Here is an 18,985-nt window from a genome sequence, read left to right as displayed (position 1 = left end):
GGTGACTGGGGAGCTGTACTGGTGGTGACTGGGGAGCTGTACTGGTGGTGGGGAGCTGTACTGGGTGGTGACTGGGGAGCTGTACTGGGGGTGGTGACTGGGGAGCTGTACTGGGTGGTGACTGGGGAGCTGTACTGGGTGGTGACTGGGGAGCTGTGGTGACTGGGGACTGGGTGGTGACTGGGGAGCTGTACTGGGTGGTGACTGGGGAGCTGTACTGGGTGGTGACTGGGGAGCTGTACTGGGGAGCTGTACTGGGTGGTGACTGGGGAGCTGTACTGCGTGGTGACTGGGGAGCTGTACTGGGGAGCTGTACTGGGTGGTGACTGGGGAGCTGTACTGGGTGGTGACTGGGGAGCTGTACTGGGTGGTGACTGGGGAGCTGTACTGGGGTGGTGACTGGGGAGCTGTACTGGGTGGTGACTGGGGAGCTGTACTGGGGTGGTGACTGGGGAGCTGTACTGGGGTGGTGACTGGGGAGCTGTACTGGGGAGCTGTACTGGGGAGCTGTACTGGTGGTGACTGGGGAGCTGTACTGGTGGTGACTGGGGAGCTGTACTGGTGGTGACTGGGGAGCTGTACTGGTGGTGACTGGGGAGCTGTACTGGGGAGCTGTACTGGGGAGCTGTACGGGTGGTGACTGGGGAGCTGTACTGGGGTGGTGACTGGGGAGCTGTACTGGGGAGCTGTACTGCGTGGTGACTGGGGAGCTGTACTGGTGGTGACTGGGGAGCTGTACTGGTGGTGACTGGGGAGCTGTACTGGTGGTGACTGGGGAGCTGTACTGGTGGTGACTGGGGAGCTGTACTGGTGGTGACTGGGGAGCTGTACTGGTGGTGACTGGGGAGCTGTACTGGGTGGTGACTGGGGAGCTGTACTGGTGGTGACTGGGGAGCTGTACTGGTGGTGACTGGGGAGCTGTACTGGTGGTGACTGGGGAGCTGTACTGGTGGTGACTGGGGAGCTGTACTGGTGGTGACTGGGGAGCTGTACTGGTGGTGACTGGGGAGCTGTACTGGTGGTGACTGGGGAGCTGTACTGGTGGTGACTGGGGAGCTGTACTGGTGGTGACTGGGGAGCTGTACTGGTGGTGACTGGGGAGCTGTACTGGTGGTGACTGGGGAGCTGTACTGGTGGTGACTGGGGGCTGTACTGGTGGTGACTGGGGGCTGTACTGGTGGTGACTGGGGGCTGTACTGGTGGTGACTGGGGAGCTGTACTGGTGGTGACTGGGGAGCTGTACTGGTGGTGACTGGGGAGCTGTACTGGTGGTGACTGGGGAGCTGTACTGCGTGGTGACTGGGGAGCTGGACTGGTGGTGACTGGGGAGCTGGACTGGGTGGTGACTGGGGAGCTGGACTGGGTGGTGACTGGGGAGCTGGACTGGGTGGTGACTGGGGAGCTGTACTGGGGTGGTGACTGGGGAGCTGTACTGGGGTGGTGACTGGGGAGCTGTACTGGGGTGGTGACTGGGGAGCTGTACTGGGGTGGTGACTGGGGAGCTGTACTGGGGTGGTGACTGGGGAGCTGTACTGGGTAGTGACTGGGGAGCTGTACTGGGGTGGTGACTGGGGAGCTGTACTGGTGGTGACTGGGGAGCTGTACTGGTGGTGACTGGGGAGCTGTACTGGTGGTGACTGGGGAGCTGTACTGGTGGTGACTGGGGATCTGTACTGGTGGTGACTGGGGAGCTGTACTGGTGGTGACTGGGGGGCTGTACTGGTGGTGACTGGGGGGCTGTACTGGTGGTGACTGGGGGGCTGTACTGGTGGTGACTGGGGGGCTGTACTGGTGGTGACTGGGGGGCTGTACTGGTGGTGACTGGGGAGCTGTACTGGTGGTGACTGGGGAGCTGTACTGGTGGTGACTAGGGAGCTGTACTGCGTGGTGACTGGGGAGCTGTACTGGTGGTGACTAGGGAGCTGTACTGCGTGGTGACTGGGGAGCTGTACTGGGTGGTGACTGGGGAGCTGTACTGGTGGTGACTGGGGAGCTGTACTGGGTGGTGACTGGGGAGCTGTACTGGGGAGCTGTACTGGAGAGCTGTACTGGAGAACTATACTGGTGGTGACTGGGGAGCTGTACTGGGTGGTGACTGGGGAGCTGTACTGGGTGGTGACTGGGGAGCTGTACTGGGTGGTGACTGGGGAGCTGTACTGGGTGGTGACTGGGGAGCTGTACTGGGTGGTGACTGGGGAGCTGTACTGGGTGGTGACTGGGGGAGCTGTACTGGGTGGTGACTGGGGAGCTGTACTGCGTGGTGACTGGGGAGCTGTACTGGGTGGTGACTGGGGAGCTGTACTGGGTGGTGACTGGGGAGCTGTACTGGGTGGTGACTGGGGAGCTGTACTGGGGTGGTGACTGGGGAGCTGTACTGGGGAGCTGTACTGGGGAGCTGTACTGGGGAGCTGTACTGCGTGGTGACTGGGGAGCTGTACTGGTGGTGACTGGGGAGCTGTACTGGTGGTGACTGGGGAGCTGTACTGGTGGTGACTGGGGAGCTGGACTGGTGGTGACTGGGGAGCTGGACTGGTGGTGACTGGGGAGCTGGACTGGGTGGTGACTGGGGAGCTGGACTGGGTGGTGACTGGGGAGCTGGACTGGGTGGTGACTGGGGAGCTGGACTGGGTGGTGACTGGGGAGCTGGACTGGGTGGTGACTGGGGAGCTGTACTGGGGTGGTGACTGGGGAGCTGTACTGGGGTGGTGACTGGGGAGCTGTACTGGGGTGGTGACTGGGGAGCTGTACTGGGGTGGTGACTGGGGAGCTGTACTGGGGTGGTGACTGGGGAGCTGTACTGGGGTGGTGACTGGGGAGCTGTACTGGGTAGTGACTGGGGAGCTGTACTGGGGTGGTGACTGGGGAGCTGTACTGGGGTGGTGACTGGGGAGCTGTACTGGGTGGTGGCTGGGGAGCTGTACTGGGGAGCTGTACTGGGTGGTGACTGGGGAGCTGCACTGGTCCCTCCCACCAACACACACACTGTCCCCTCCCACCAACACACACTGTCCCCTCCCACCAACACACACAGTCCCCTCCCACCAACACACACAGTCCCCTCCCACCAACACACACAGTCCCTTCCCACCAACACACACAGTCCTTTCCCACCAACACACACACTATCCAACACACACAGTCCCCTCCCACCAACACACACAGTCCCCTCCCACCAACACACACAGTCCCCTCCCACCAACACACACTGTCCCCTCCCACCAACACACACTGTCCCCTCCCACCAACACACACACTGTCCCCTCCCACCAACACACACACTGTCCCCTCCCACCAACACACACACTGTCCCCTCCCATCAACACACACTGACCCCTCCCATCAACACACACTGACCCCTCCCATCAACACACACTGACCCCTCCCATCAACACACACTGACCCCTCCCATCAACACACACTGACCCCTCCCATCAACACACACTTATAATATCCAACACACCACTACACCCCCCTCCCCTCTCCCTCTTCACCTGTGTTAGAGCGCTGAATGAGTCCAGGCTTGCCCCCTTGGATGGGTACTGGGGGGTTAAGGGCTACGGGAGTCGGGGCAGGGGTGGCTGTGCTGGCGGGGGCGCTGGCAGTCTGGGTGGGGGGCTCCTTGACCCCCTCCATGGCCATGAGGACAGAGGACAGCTCCTGGAGAGGCATGTTACCCAGCTCAGAGGAGAAGGGACTGGGAGGGTTCTCCAGACACATCAACCAGCTGGTGTTACCTGGACAGGAGAGAAGTCAATTACCCCCCTGGAGTCCACTGACGCCCCGGGGGGGTCAATCTGAGTCACATCACGAAATCCCCATCAAAATCAGTCAGTTTAAGTGAAAATCGGTCTTATCACGTAAACAGGGTCCTAATAGCGAAATGATCCACAGTATGACATCATAAAACCATTCCATATGTCAGCTTAGCGCCCCCCACCTCCAATGACTTAGACTTTTAGGAATTTATTAACCAAAGGGGTGCGTCACTTGAGTGGGTTGAGTCACTGATGTGATCTTCCTGTCTGGGTTGGCCCCCCCCTTGGGTTGTGCCGTGGCGGAGATCTTTGTGGGCTATACTTGGCCTAGTCTCAGGATGGAAAGTTGGTGGTTGAAGATATCCCTCTAGTGGTGTGGGGGCTGTGCTTTGGCAAAGTGGGTGGGGTTATATCCTTCCTGTTTGGCCCTGTCCGGGGGTGTCATTGGATGGGGCCACAGTGTCTCCTGACCCCTCCTGTCTCAGCCTCCAGTATTTATGCTGCAGTAGTTTATGTGTCGGGGGGCTATGGTCAGTTTGTTATATCTGGAGTACTTCTCCTGTCCTATTCGGTGTCCTGTGTGAATTTAAGTATGCTCTCTCTAATTCTCTTTCTTTCTCTCTCTCGGAGGACCTGAGCCCTAGGACCATGCCTCAGGACTACCTGACATGATGACTCCTTGCTGTCCCCAGTCCACCTGGCCGTGCTGACCTTGCACCCTCGACAACCACTGTGATTACTATTATTCGACCATGCTGGTCATTTATGAACATTTGAACATCTTGGCCATGTTCTGTTATAATCTCCACCTGGCACAGCCAGAAGAGGACTGGCCACCCCTCATAGCCTGGTTCCTCTCTAGGTTTCTTCCTCGGTTTTGGTCTTTCTAGGGAGTTTTTCCTAGCCACCGTGCTTCTACACCTGCATTGCTTGCTGTTTGGGGTTTTAGGCTGGGTTTCTGTACAGCACTTTGAGATATCAGCTGATGTAAGAAGGGCTTTATAAATACATTTGATGTGATTTGAATTAGTCAGGTCAGAGGAGGAAGAGAGATGGAGAAGAAAAGAGAAAATAATTTAAAATGGTCTGTATCTTCCATGTGTAAACAGATGAAGAGGAAGTTATTCAACAGGTGTGTGTGTGTGTGTGTGTGTGTGTGTGTGTGTGTGTGTGTGTGTGTGTGTGTGTTACCAGGTGTCCTGTGTGTGTGTGTGTGTGTGTGTGTGTGTGTGTGTGTGTGTGTGTGTGTTACCAGGTGTCCTGTGTGTGTGTGTGTGTGTGTGTTTACCTGAGGGTCTGCGTATGAAGATCTCAGCCCATCCCTGGGTCAGAACGGGCAGGAACTCTGCCAGGCTGGGCTTGTCTTTGAGAGGGTCCTTAGGGGGGCACAGGGGGAAGGAGAGGGGGGCTCCAGGCCATCCAGACAGGGGCCAGAGGAGGAGGAGGGGGGAGAGAGGGGGACACCACACAGCTCCCCCCCCTCAGAGGGTGAGACCAGGGGGCTGAGGCTCTGGGCTGGACCTGCACGGAGGGCATGGCCACCTGAGGGGGTGGGGGGCGGAGAGAAGGAGGAATTAGTGATTAGTGACATATCACCATCCCTACCTTACATGGAACGAAGGAGAGATAGAGACACCCCTTCAGATTAGTGGATTCAGCTATTTCAGCCACACCCGTTGCCCCAGAACATTATTCCTCACACAGCCATGCAATCTCCATAGACAAAAATTGGCAGTAGAATGGCCTTACTTAGTATGGGGAAGGCCCTTTCCTGTTTCAGCATGACAATGCCCCTGTGCACAAAGCGAGATCCATGCAGAAATGGTTTGTCAAGGTTGGTGTGGAAGAACTTGACTGGCCTGCACAAAGCCCTGACCTCGACCCCATCAAACACCTTTAGGACGAATTGGAACACCAACTGTGAGCCAGGCCTAAATCGCATAACATCAGTGTCTGACCTCACTGATGCTCGTGGGTGAACGGAAGCAAGTCCCTGCAGCAATGTTCCAACATCTAGTGGAAATCCTTCCCAGAAGAGTGGAGGGGGACCAACTCAATATTAATGCCCACGATTTTGTAATGAGATGTTGATTTGGATCTCTTTTAGTCCCCATTTGGACTAATCTTCCAAGAGTCCTTAAACATTAAATTACAATTTATAATACAAACACACTTTCACATATAACACACTATTACAAACATACATAAAACTAGCATAATGCTACTTTAGATCATGTAGTGTATAGATTAGATAGCTAGGTAGAGAGAACGTCCTCTTCCTACCTGACATGGATCGTACTCTGATGACAGTAGAGAGAGAAGGATAGAGAGAGAGACAGAGAGAAGGATAGAGAGTGAGAAGGAGAGAGAGAGTGAGAGACAGAGAGAAGGATAGAGAGTGAGAGACAGAGAGAAGGATAGAGAGTGAGAGACAGAGAGAAGGATAGAGAGTGAGAGACAGAGAGAAGGATAGAGAGTGAGAGACCGAGAGAGTTCCTCCTCTTCCAACCTGACATGGATCGTACTCTGATGACAGTAGAGAGAGAGAAGGAGAGAGTGAGAGACAGAGAGAAGGATAGAGAGTGAGAGAGACAGAGAGTTCCTCCTCTTCCTACCTGACATGGATCGTACTCTGATGACAGTAGAGAGAGAAGGATAGAGAGTGAGAGAGACAGAGAGTTCCTCCTCTTCCAACTTGACATGGATCGTACTCTGATGACAGTAGAGAGAGAAGGATAGAGAGAGAGAAGGATAGAGAGTGAGAGAGAGAGAGAAGGATAGAGACAGAGAGAGTGTTCCTCCTCTTCCTACCTGACATGGATCGTACTCTGATGACAGTAGAGAGAGAAGGATAGAGAGTGAGAGAGACAGAGAGTTCCTCCTCTTCCAACTTGACATGGATCGTACTCTGATGACAGTAGAGAGAGAAGGATAGAGAGAGAGAAGGATAGAGAGTGAGAGAGAGAGAGAGAAGGATAGAGACAGAGAGAGAGTTCCTCCTCTTCCTACCTGACATGGATCGTACTCTGATGACAGTAGAGAGAGAAGGATAGAGAGTGAGAGAGTGTTCCTCCCCTTCCTACCTGACATGGATCGTACTCTGATGACAGTAGAGAGAGAAGGATAGAGAGTGAGAGAGAGTTCCTCCTCTTCCTACCTGACATGGATCGTACTCTGATGCGTGAGGCTCTGTTGAGCTGTTGACTGGACTGGGACTCCAGTTTGGCCGGAGCCTCTTTGGTCTGACGGGTGTGAAGGGAGGGGTCTGACCTACAGGGGGCAGGAGAGAGACCGGATATTACTGACAGTGTGTGTGTGGGTTACAGTGTGGTTGTGTATGGGTTACTGTGAGTGTGTATATATGGGTTACTGTGAGTGTGTATATATGGGTTACCATGTGTGTGTGTGTGTGTGTGTGGGTTACCGTGTGTGTGTGTGGGTTACCGTGTGTGTGTGTATGTGTGTGTATGGGTTACCGTGTGTGTGTATATGGGTTACTGTGTGTGTGTGTGTGTGTGTGTGTGTGTGGTTCCCTGGGCATCTCTCCCCCTCCTCCCAGCCATGTCCATTCCCAGTAGGGCCTGGCTCCTGTGTGTGTGTGTGTGTGTGCGTGGTTACCTGGTCATCTCTCCCCCTCCTCCCAGCCTCTCAGCCATGTCCATTCCCACTAGGACCTGGCTCCTGTGTGTGTGTGTGTGTGTGTGTGGTTACCTGGTCATCTCTCCCCCTCCTCCCAGCCTCTCAGCCATGTCCATTCCCAGTAGGGCCTGGCTCCTGTGTGTGTGTGTGTGTGTGTGTGTGTGTGTGGTTACCTGGTCATCTCTCCCCCTCCTCCCAGCCTCTCAGCCATGTCCATTCCCACTAGGACCTGGCTCCTGTGTGTGTGTGTGTGTGTGTGTGGTTACCTGGTCATCTCTCCCCCTCCTCCCAGCCTCTCAGCCATGTCCATTCCCACTAGGACCTGGCTCCTGTGTATGTGTGTGTGGTTACCTGGTCATCTCTCCCCCTCCTCCCAGCCATGTCCATTCCCAGTAGGACCTGGCTCCTGTGTGTGTGTGTGTGTGTGTGTGTGTGGTTACCTGGTCATCTCTCCCCCTCCTCCCAGCCTCTCAGCCATGTCCATTCCCAGTAGGGCCTGGCTCCTGACCCCACCACTGGTCGTTATGGTGATCAGCTTGTTACCCACCAGCCAGGTCATACTGCGACCCCCCGCCAGAAGGAACTCTGCTATAGGTGACCTGGCAAAGGTTAAGGGTCAGGGGTCAAGTCAAGGTCACTTAGTTCCGAGGGCTTATGGCAGTTGATAATCATAGAAGACCTCGTGTCCTTTTCCCCGTTGTGATTGGGTGAATAATGAAGACTAGAGTGAAGACCCACGAGGTCACTAATGAAGGCAGAAAATATCCCGTGGTCAACCCCCCCGTCCGTGCGTACCTCTTGGGCAGCGCTGAGAAGTTGGAGAAGACGTATCGAGCCATCATGTCCAGACAGGTCTCCGTTAACTCCAGGTGGACGGTCTTTAACCCATCGTCTGCCTGGCTCACGGTGTTCTCGTCAGAAGATCCCAGACTACACGTGGTACTGGAGGTGTGCATCCTACAGCCAGGGGGTGTCAGAGAGGGTGTCAGATAAGGGTGTCAGAGAGGGTGTCAGATAAGGGTGCCAGATAAGGGTGTCAGAGAGGGGTGCCAGAAAGGGTGTCAGAGAGGGGTGCCAGATAAGGGTGCCAGATAAGGGTGTCAGAGAGGGTGCCAGAGAGGGTGTCAGAGAGGGGTGTCAGAGAGGGGTGTCAGAGAGACACACACACCAGTGGAGGCTGCTGAGGGGAGGACGGCTCATAATGACGGCTGGAACGGAGTGAATGGAATCAAAACACATTCTAAATATAAATAACCTTTGATACCATTACAACTACAACTACTCCCTTCTAGACAATATTATGATTGATACCATTACAACTACAACTACTCCCTTCTAGACAATATTATGATTGATACCATTACAACTACAACTACTCCCTTCTAGACAATATTATGATTGATACCATTACAACTACAACTACTCCCTTCTAGACAATATTATGATTGATACCATTACAACTACAACTACTCCCTTCTAGACAATATTATGATTGATACCATTACAACTACAACTACTCCCTTCTAGACAATATTATGATTGATACCATTACAACTACTCCCTTCTAGACAATATTATGATTGATACCATTACAACTACTCCCTTCTAGACAATATTATGATTGATACCATTACAACTACAACTACTCCCTTCTAGACAATATTATGATTGATACCATTACAACTACAACTACTCCCTTCTAGACAATATTATGATTGATACCATTACAACTACAACTACTCCCTTCTAGACAATATTATGATTGATACCATTACAACTACTCCCTTCCAGACAATATTATGAGCTGTCCTCCCCTCAGCAGCCTCCACTCCACTGACACACACACACACACACACACACACACACACACACACACACACAGCATTGCATTCTCCCACACACAGCCTGGCTCTTATCTTTCTCTCAGGTGTACACCGCTGATGTACACACACAGACGAGCCAATCTCTCTCCCCCCCCCACACACACACACACAAACAAGCTGGGACTTGGTATAAGTAACTGTAGCGGCAGCCTGGGCTCTTGAAATGATCCGTCATCTGTTCCCTCTGTGGATGTGAAGTGCTATGCTTACTGCTGACAGGGTGTCTCTTCTACAAAGGGAACCACAGCTGGTGTCAGAGATAGAGGAAGACCAGGTGCTTTTATGTTGAAGGAGAGAGAGAGAACACTAGAACAACACGCTGCTCAGAACTGAGGGCCCGGGGGAACTGATGTACCGTAATATCCCAACTGGTCTACATCTCCCTTCAGCATTCCTTCCTGGAGACCCCCCATCGCATCCCGGTAACACTAGAACAACACGCTGCTCAGAACTGAGGGCCCGGGGGAACTGATGTACCGTAATATCCCACCTGGTCTACATCTCCCTTCAGCATTCCTTCCTGGAGACCCCCCATCGCATCCCGGTAACACTAGAACAACACGCTGCTCAGAACTGAGGGCCCGGGGGAACTGATGTACCGTAATATCCCACCTGGTCTACATCTCCCTTCAGCATTCCTCCCTGGAGACCCCCTATCGCATCCCGGTAACCACGGTAACCACCGCCAGGGGAAACGGAACACCTCTAACGGAACACACGGCTACTGTTCTGTAGGACAAGTTACACCGGTCTTCAAGGGGAGTGACATCGCCACAGGGAACGGGTTTGACGTAGGAACCGAGAGTTCAGACAAACACCGTCCAAACTACAACAGGAAGTAGTTAGGAAGTAATCTTATGGAGTAAACAGATACTTTCAGCCTCTATGTCCACACATCTACATGATATACTAGATATTGAGAAGACTCTGTATGCGTTTTAAACTAATGTAGATCATTCAAACTGCCTGCCTGCCTGTCTGTCTGTCTCCCTCCCTCCCTCCCTGCCTGTCTCCCTCCCTCCCTGTCTGTCTGTCTCCCCCCGTGTCTTCCTGTCTGTCTCCCTCCCCGTCTGCCTGTCTGTCTCCCTCCCCGTCTGTCTGTCTCCCTCCCCGTCTGTCTGTCTCCCTCCCCGTCTGTCTGTCTGTCTCCCTCCCCGTCTGTCTGTCTGTCTCCCTCCCCGTCTGTCTGTCTGTCTCCCTCCCCGTCTGTCTGTCTGTCTGTCTCCCTCCCCGTCTGTCTGTCTGTCTGTCTCCCTCCCCGTCTGTCTGTCTGTCTGTCTCCCTCTCCCCGTCTGTCTGTCTGTCTGTCTGTCTGTCTCCCTCTCCCCGTCTGTCTGTCTGTCTGTCTGTCTCCCTCTCCCCGTCTGTCTGTCTGTCTGTCTGTCTCCCTCTCCCCGTCTGTCTGTCTGTCTGTCTCCCTCTCCCCGTCTGTCTGTCTGTCTGTCTCCCTCTCCCCGTCTGTCTGTCTGTCTGTCTCCCTCTCCCCGTCTGTCTGTCTGTCTGTCTCCCTCTCCCCGTCTGTCTGTCTGTCTGTCTCCCTCTCCCCGTCTGTCTGTCTGTCTGTCTCCCTCTCCCCGTCTGTCTGTCTGTCTGTCTCCCTCTCCCCGTCTGTCTGTCTGTCTGTCTCCCTCTCCCCGTCTGTCTGTCTGTCTGTCTCCCTCTCCCCGTCTGTCTGTCTGTCTGTCTCCCTCCCCGTCTGTCTGTCTGTCTGTCTCCCTCCCCGTCTGTCTGTCTGTCTCCCTCCCCCCGTCTGTCTGTCTGTCTCCCTCCCCCCGTCTGTCTGTCTGTCTCCTCTCCCCGTCTGTCTGTCTGTCTCCCCCCCCCGTCTGTCTGTCTGTCTCCCTCCCCGTCTGTCTGTCTGTCTCCCTCCCCCGTCTGTCTGTCTGTCTCCCTCCCCGTCTGTCTGTCTGTCTCCCTCCCCCCGTCTGTCTGTCTGTCTCTCCCCCTGTCTGTCCCCCTCCCCGTCTGTCTGTCTGTCTGTCTGTCTCCCTCCCCCGTCTGTCTGTCTGTCTCCCTCCCCGTCTGTCTGTCTGTCTCCCTCCCCGTCTGTCTGTCTGTCTCCCTCCCCGTCTGTCTGTCTGTCTCCCTCCCCGTCTGTCTGTCTGTCTCCCTCCCCGTCTGTCTGTCTGTCTCCCTCCCCGTCTGTCTGTCTGTCTCCCTCCCCGTCTGTCTGTCTGTCTCCCTCCCTCTGTCTGTCTCCCTCCCCCTCCCTCCGTCTGTCTGTCTCCCCCCGTCTGTCTGTCTCCCCCCCCCGTCTGTCTGTCTGTCTCCCTCCCCCCGTCTGTCTGTCTGTCTCCCTCCCCGTCTGTCTGTCTGTCTCTCCCCCTGTCTGTCTGTCTCCCTCCCCCCCGTCTGTCTGTCTCCCTCTCCGTCTCTGTCTCCCTCCCCGTCTGTCTGTCTGTCTCCCTCCCCGTCTGTCTGTCTGTCTCCCCCCTCCCTCCCCGTCTGTCTGTCTGTCTCCCTCCCCTGTCTGTCTGTCTGTCTCCTCTCCCCCTGTCTGTCTGTCTGTCTCCCCTCCCCCGTCTGTCTGTCTGTCTCTCCCTCTCCCCGTCTGTCTGTCTGTCTGTCTCCCCTCCCCGTCTGTCTGTCTGTCTGTCTCCCTCTCCCCGTCTGTCTGTCTGTCTGTCTCCCTCTCCCCGTCTGTCTGTCTGTCTGTCTCCCCTCCCCGTCTGTCTGTCTGTCTGTCTCCCTCCCCGTCTGTCTGTCTGTCTCCCTCCCCCCGTCTGTCTGTCTGTCTCCCTCCCCCCGTCTGTCTGTCTGTCTCCCTCCCCCCGTCTGTCTGTCTGTCTCCCTCCCCGTCTGTCTGTCTGTCTCCCTCCCCCCGTCTGTCTGTCTGTCTCCCTCCCCCGTCTGTCTGTCTGTCTCCCTCCCCGTCTGTCTGTCTGTCTCCCTCCCCGTCTGTCTGTCTGTCTCCCTCCCCCCGTCTGTCTGTCTGTCCCCGTCTGTCTGTCTGTCTGTCTGTCTGTCCCTCCCCCCGTCTGTCTGTCTGTCTCCCTCCCCGTCTGTCTGTCTGTCTCCCTCCCCGTCTGTCTGTCTGTCTCCCTCCCCGTCTGTCTGTCTGTCTCCCTCCCCCCGTCTGTCTGTCTGTCTCCCTCCCCCTCTGTCTGTCTGTCTGTCTGTCTCCCTCCCCCCTGTCTGTCTGTCTGTCTCTCCCTCCCCCGTCTGTCTGTCTGTCTCCCTGTCTGTCTGTCTGTCTCCCCCCCCGTCTGTCTGTCTGTCTCCCTCCCCCTGTCTGTCTGTCTGTCTGTCTCCCTCCCCCGTCTGTCTGTCTGTCTCCTCCCCCGTCTGTCTGTCTGTCTGTCTCCCTCCCCCCGTCTGTCTGTCTGTCTCCCTCCCCCCGTCTGTCTGTCTGTCTCCCTCCCCGTCTGTCTGTCTGTCTCCCTCCCCCTGTCTGTCTGTCTCCCTCCCCCCGTCTGTCTGTCTGTCTGTCTCCCTCCCCCCCTCCCCGTCTGTCTGTCTGTCTCCCTCCCCGTCTGTCTGTCTGTCTCCCTCCCCGTCTGTCTGTCTGTCTCCCTCCCCCGTCTGTCTGTCTGTCTCCCTCCCCCCGTCTGTCTGTCTGTCTCCCTCCCCGTCTGTCTGTCTGTCTCCCTCCCCCCTGTCTGTCTGTCTGTCTCCCTCCCCGTCTGTCTGTCTGTCTGTCTCCCTCCCCCCGTCTGTCTGTCTCCCTCCCCCCGTCTGTCTGTCTGTCTCCCTCCCCGTCTGTCTGTCTCCCTCCCCCCGTCTGTCTGTCTGTCTCCTCCCTCCCCGTCTGTCTGTCTGTCTCCCTCCCCGTCTGTCTGTCTGTCTCCCTCCCCCGTCTGTCTGTCTGTCTGTCTCCCTCCCCCCGTCTGTCTGTCTCTGTCTCCCTCTGTCTGTCTCTCCCTCCCCCGTCTGTCTGTCTCCCTCCCCGTCTGTCCCTGTCTGTCTCCCTCCCCGTCTGTCTGTCTCCCTCCCCGTCTGTCTGTCTCCCTCCCCGTCTGTCTGTCTGTCTCCCTCCCCCTGTCTGTCTGTCTCCCTCCCCGTCTGTCTGTCTGTCTCCCTCCCCGTCTGTCTGTCTGTCTCCCTCCCCCTGTCTGTCTGTCTCCCTCCCCGTCTGTCTGTCTCCCTCCCCCTGTCTGTCTGTCTGTCTGTCTCCCTCCCCGTCTGTCTGTCTCCCTCCCCGTCTGTCTGTCTCTGTCTGTCTGTCCCTCCCCGTCTGTCTGTCTGTCTGTCTGTCTGTCTCCCTCCCCCGTCTGTCTGTCTGTCTCCCTCCCCCGTCTGTCTGTCTGTCTCCCTCCCCCGTCTGTCTGTCTGTCTCCCTCCCCCCGTCTGTCTGTCTGTCTCCCTCCCCCGTCTGTCTGTCTGTCTCCCTCCCCCGTCTGTCTGTCTGTCTCCCTCCCCCGTCTGTCTGTCTGTCTCCCTCCCCCCCCCGTCTGTCTGTCTGTCTCCCTCCCCCCTCCCTCCCCCGTCTGTCTGTCTGTCTCCCTCCCCCGTCTGTCTGTCTGTCTCCCTCCCCCCGTCTGTCTGTCTGTCTCCCTCCCCCCCGTCTGTCTGTCTGTCTCCCTCCCCCGTCTGTCTGTCTGTCTCCCTCCCCCGTCTGTCTGTCTGTCTCCCTCCCCGTCTGTCTGTCTGTCTCCCCCCCGTCTGTCTGTCTGTCTCCCTCTCCCCGTCTGTCTGTCTCCCTCCCCGTCTGTCTGTCTGTCTCCCTCCCCGTCTGTCTGTCTGTCTGTCTCCCTCCCCGTCTGTCTGTCTGTCTCCCTCCCTCCCCGTCTGTCTGTCTGTCTCCCTCCCTCCCCGTCTGTCTGTCTGTCTCCCTCCCCGTCTGTCTCCTGTCTGTCTGTCTGTCTCCCTCCCCGTCTGTCTGTCTCCCTCCCCGTCTGTCTGTCTCCCTCCCCGTCTGTCTGTCTCCCTCCCCGTCTGTCTGTCTCCCTCCCCGTCTGTCTGTCTCCCTCCCCGTCTGTCTGTCTCCCTCCCCGTCTGTCTGTCTCCCTCCCGTCTGTCTGTCTCCCTCCCTCCGTCTGTCTCCCTCCCTCCGTCTGTCTGTATGTCTGTCTCCCTCCCTCCCTGTCTGTCTCCCTCCCTGTCTGTCTCCCTCCCTCCCTGTCTGTCTCCCTCCCTCCCTCCCTGTCTGTCTCCCTCCCTCCCTCCCTGTCTGTCTGTCTCCCTCCCTCCCTCCCTGTCTGTCTGTCTCCCTCCCTCCCTGTCTGTCTCCTCCCTGTCTGTCTCCCTCCCTCCCTCCCTGTCTGTCTGTCTGTCTGTCTGTCCCTCCCTCCCTGTCTCCCTCCCTCCCTCCCTGTCTGTCTCTCCCTCCCTCCCTCCCTCCCTCCCTGTCTGTCTCCCTCCCTCCCCCTCCATCTGTCTCCCTCCCTCCCTCCCTCCATCTGTCTCCCTCCCTCCCTCCCTCCCTGTCTGTCTGTCTGTTTGTCTCCCTCCCTGTCTGTCTGTCTCCCTCCCTGTCTGTCTGTCTGCCCGTCTGTCTGTCTTACTGTCTGTCTCCCTCTCTGTCTGTTTAAATCACCAAGATTTTAAACATGTCATCCTTCCAGCCCTGAGCCACTGAGACAGTAGCATCCTTCCAGCCCTGAGACAGACTGAGACAGTAGCATCCTTCCAGCCCTGAGACACACTGAGACAGTAGCATCCTTCAAGCCCTGAGACACACTGAGACAGTAGCATCCTTCCAGCCCTGAGACACTGAGACAGTAGCATCCTTCAAGCCCTGAGACACTGAGACAGTAGCATCTTTCAAGCCCTGAGACACACTGAGACAGTAGCATCCTTCAAGCCCTGAGACACTGAGACAGTAGCATCCTTCAAGCCCTGAGACACTGAGATAGTAGCATCCTTCCAGCCCTGAGACACTGATACAGTAGCATCCTTCAAGCCCTGAGACACACTGAGACAGTAGCATCCTTCAAGCCCTGAGACACTGAGACAGTAGCATCCTTCCAGCCCTGAGACACACTGAGATAGTAGCATCCTTCCAGCCCTGAGACACTGAGACAGTAGCATCTTTCAAGCCCTGAGATAGTAGCATCCTTCCAGCCCTGAGACACTGACACAGTAGCATCCTTCAAGCCCTGAGACACTGAGACAGTAGCATCTTTCAAGCCCTGAGACACTGAGACAGTAGCATCTTTCAAGCCCTGAGACACACTGAGACAGTAGCATCTTTCAAGCCCTGAGACACTGAGACAGTAGCATCTTTCAAGCCCTGAGACACTGAGACAGTAGCATCCTTCAAGCCCTGAGACACTGAGACAGTAGCATCCTTCAAGCCCTGAGACACTGAGACAGTAGCATCCTTCAAGCCCTGAGACACACTGAGAAAGTAGCATCCTTCCAGCCCTGAGACACACTGAGACAGTAGCATCCTTCAAGCCCACACACTGAGACAGTAGCATCCTTCCAGCCCTGAGACACACTGAGACAGTAGCATCTTTCAAGCCCTGAGACAGTAGCATCCTTCCAGCCCTGAGACACTGAGACAGTAGCATCCTTCAAGCCCTGAGACACACTGAGACAGTAGCATCCTTCCAGCCCTGAGACACTGAGACAGTAGCATCCTTCAAGCCCTGAGACACTGAGACAGTAGCATCTTTCAAGCCCTGAGACACTGAGACAGTAGCATCCTTCAAGCCCTGAGACACACTGAGACAGTAGCATCCTTCAAGCCCTGAGACACACTGAGACAGTAGCATCTTTCCAGCCCTGAGACACACTGAGACAGTAGCATCCTTCAATCCCTGAGACACACTGAGACAGTAGCATCCTTCCAGCCCTGAGACACTGAGACAGTAGCATCCTTCCAGCCCTGAGACACACTGAGACAGTAGCATCCTTCCAGCCCTGAGACACACTGAGACAGTAGCATCCTTCAAGCCCTGAGACACACTGAGACAGTAGCATCCTTCCAGCCCTGAGACACACTGAGACAGTAGCATCCTTCAAGCCCACACACTGAGACAGTAGCATCCTTCAAGCCCACACACTGAGACAGTAGCATCCTTCAAGCCCTGAGACACTGAGACAGTAGCATCCTTCAAGCCCTGAGACACACTGAGACAGTAGCATCCTTCAAGCCCTGAGACACACTGAGACAGTAGCATCCTTCAAGCCCTGAGACACTGAGACAGTAGCATCCTTCAAGCCCTGAGACACTGAGACAGTAGCATCTTTCCAGCCCTGAGACACACTGAGACAGTAGCATCTTTCCAGCCCTGAGACACACTGAGACAGTAGCATCCTTCAAGCCCTGAGACACACTGAGACAGTAGCATCCTTCCAGCCCTGAGACACTGAGACAGTAGCATCCTTCAAGCCCACACACTGAGACAGTAGCATCCTTCAAGCCCTGAGACACACTGAGAAAGTAGCATCCTTCCAGCCCTGAGACACACTGAGACAGTAGCATCCTTCAAGCCCACACACTGAGACAGTAGCATCCTTCCAGCCCTGAGACACACTGAGACAGTAGCATCTTTCAAGCCCTGAGACAGTAGCATCCTTCCAGCCCTGAGACACTGAGACAGTAGCATCCTTCAAGCCCTGAGACACACTGAGACAGTAGCATCCTTCCAGCCCTGAGACACTGAGACAGTAGCATCCTTCAAGCCCTGAGACACTGAGACAGTAGCATCTTTCAAGCCCTGAGACACTGAGACAGTAGCATCCTTCAAGCCCACACACTGAGACAGTAGCATCCTTCAAGCCCTGAGACACACTGAGACAGTAGCATCTTTCCAGCCCTGAGACACACTGAGACAGTAGCATCCTTCAATCCCTGAGACACACTGAGACAGTAGCATCCTTCCAGCCCTGAGACACACTGAGACAGTAGCATCCTTCCAGCCCTGAGACACACTGAGACAGTAGCATCCTTCCAGCCCTGAGACACACTGAGACAGTAGCATCCTTCAAGCCCTGAGACACACTGAGACAGTAGCATCCTTCAAGCCCTGAGACACTGAGACAGTAGCATCCTTCAAGCCCACACACTGAGACAGTAGCATCCTTCAAGCCCACACACTGAGACAGTAGCATCCTTCAAGCCCTGAGACACACTGAGACAGTAGCATCCTTCAAGCCCTGAGACACACTGAGACAGTAGCATCCTTCAAGCCCTGAGACCACTGAGACAGTAGCATCCTTCAAGCCCTGAGACACTGAGACAGTAGCATCCTTCAAGCCCTGAGACACACAGTAGCATCTTTCCAGCCCTGAGACACTGAGAGCATCTTTCAAGCCCTGAGACACTGAGACAGTAGCATCCTTCAAGCCCTGAGACACTGAGACAGTAGCATCCTTCAAGCCCTGAGACACTGAGACAGTAGCATCTTTCCAGCCCCCTGAGACAGTAGCATCCTTCAATCCCTGAGACACACTGAGACAGTAGCATCCTTCAGCCCTGAGACACACTGAGACAGTAGCATCCTTCCAGCCCTGAGACACACTGAGACAGTAGCATCCTTCCAGCCCTGAGACACACTGAGACAGTAGCATCCTTCAAGCCCTGAGACACACTGAGACAGTAGCATCCTTCCAGCCCTGAGACACACTGAGACAGTAGCATCCTTCAAGCCCACACACTGAGACAGTAGCATCCTTCAAGCCCTGACACACTGAGACAGTAGCATCCTTCAAGCCCTGAGACACTGAGACAGTAGCATCCTTCAAGCCCTGAGACACACTGAGACAGTAGCATCCTTCAAGCCCTGAGACACTGAGACAGTAGCATCCTTCAAGCCCTGAGACACTGAGACAGTAGCATCCTTCCAGCCCTGAGACACACTGAGACAGTAGCATCTTTCCAGCCCTGAGACACACTGAGACAGTAGCATCCTTCAAGCCCTGAGACACACTGAGACAGTAGCATCCTTCAGCCCTGAGACACTGAGACAGTAGCATCCTTCAAGCCCAGACACTGAGACAGTAGCATCCTTCAAGCCCTGAGACACACTGAGACAGTAGCATCCTTCCAGCCCTGAGACACACTGAGACAGTAGCATCCTTCAAGCCCACACACTGAGACAGTAGCATCCTTCCAGCCCTGAGACACTGAGACAGTAGCATCTTTCAAGCCCTGAGACAGTAGCAGCCCTGAGACACTGAGACAGTAGCATCCTTCAAGCCCTGAGACACTGAGACAGTAGCATCCTTCCAGCCCTGAGACACTGAGACAGTAGCATCCTTCAAGCCCTGAGACACTGAGACAGTAGCATCCTTCAAGCCCAGACACTGAGACAGTAGCATCCTTCAAGCCCTGAGACACTGAGACAGTAGCATCTTTCCAGCCCTGAGACACTGAGACAGTAGCATCCTTCAATCCCTGAGACACACTGAGACAGTAGCATCCTTCCAGCCCTGAGACACACTGAGACAGTAGCATCCTTCCAGCCCTGAGACACACTGAGACAGTAGCATCCTTCCAGCCCTGAGACACACTGAGACAGTAGCATCCTTCAAGCCCTGAGACACACTGAGACAGTAGCATCCTTCCAGCCCTGAGACACACTGAGACAGTAGCATCCTTCAAGCCCACACACTGAGACAGTAGCATCCTTCAAGCCCACACACTGAGACAGTAGCATCCTTCAAGCCCTGAGACACTGAGACAGTAGCATCCTTCAAGCCCTGAGACACACTGAGACAGTAGCATCCTTCAAGCCCTGAGACACACTGAGACAGTAGCATCCTTCAAGCCCTGAGACACTGAGACAGTAGCATCCTTCAGCCCTGAGACACTGAGAC

The 18,985-nt window shown here is 55.5% G+C and overlaps 1 protein-coding gene across 1 annotated transcript in view; it reads right to left on the bottom strand.

Moving 5' to 3' along the window:
• LOC115124168 (tuberin-like) overlaps positions 1–18,985 on the bottom strand; it is a 93,327-nt gene that overhangs the window by 32,602 nt on the left and 41,740 nt on the right. The window contains 6 exon segments of the mRNA XM_065002199.1: positions 3,492–3,734; positions 5,044–5,139; positions 5,142–5,297; positions 6,913–7,025; positions 7,835–7,993; positions 8,190–8,351. Of these exon segments, the coding sequence (XP_064858271.1) occupies positions 3,492–3,734; positions 5,044–5,139; positions 5,142–5,297; positions 6,913–7,025; positions 7,835–7,993; positions 8,190–8,351 (929 nt within the window).

Source organism: Oncorhynchus nerka, linkage group LG15 (genome assembly GCF_034236695.1).
Source record: "Oncorhynchus nerka isolate Pitt River linkage group LG15, Oner_Uvic_2.0, whole genome shotgun sequence".
Lineage (NCBI taxonomy): Eukaryota > Metazoa > Chordata > Actinopteri > Salmoniformes > Salmonidae > Oncorhynchus > Oncorhynchus nerka.
This window is presented reverse-complemented; position numbering and strand designations above follow the sequence as displayed.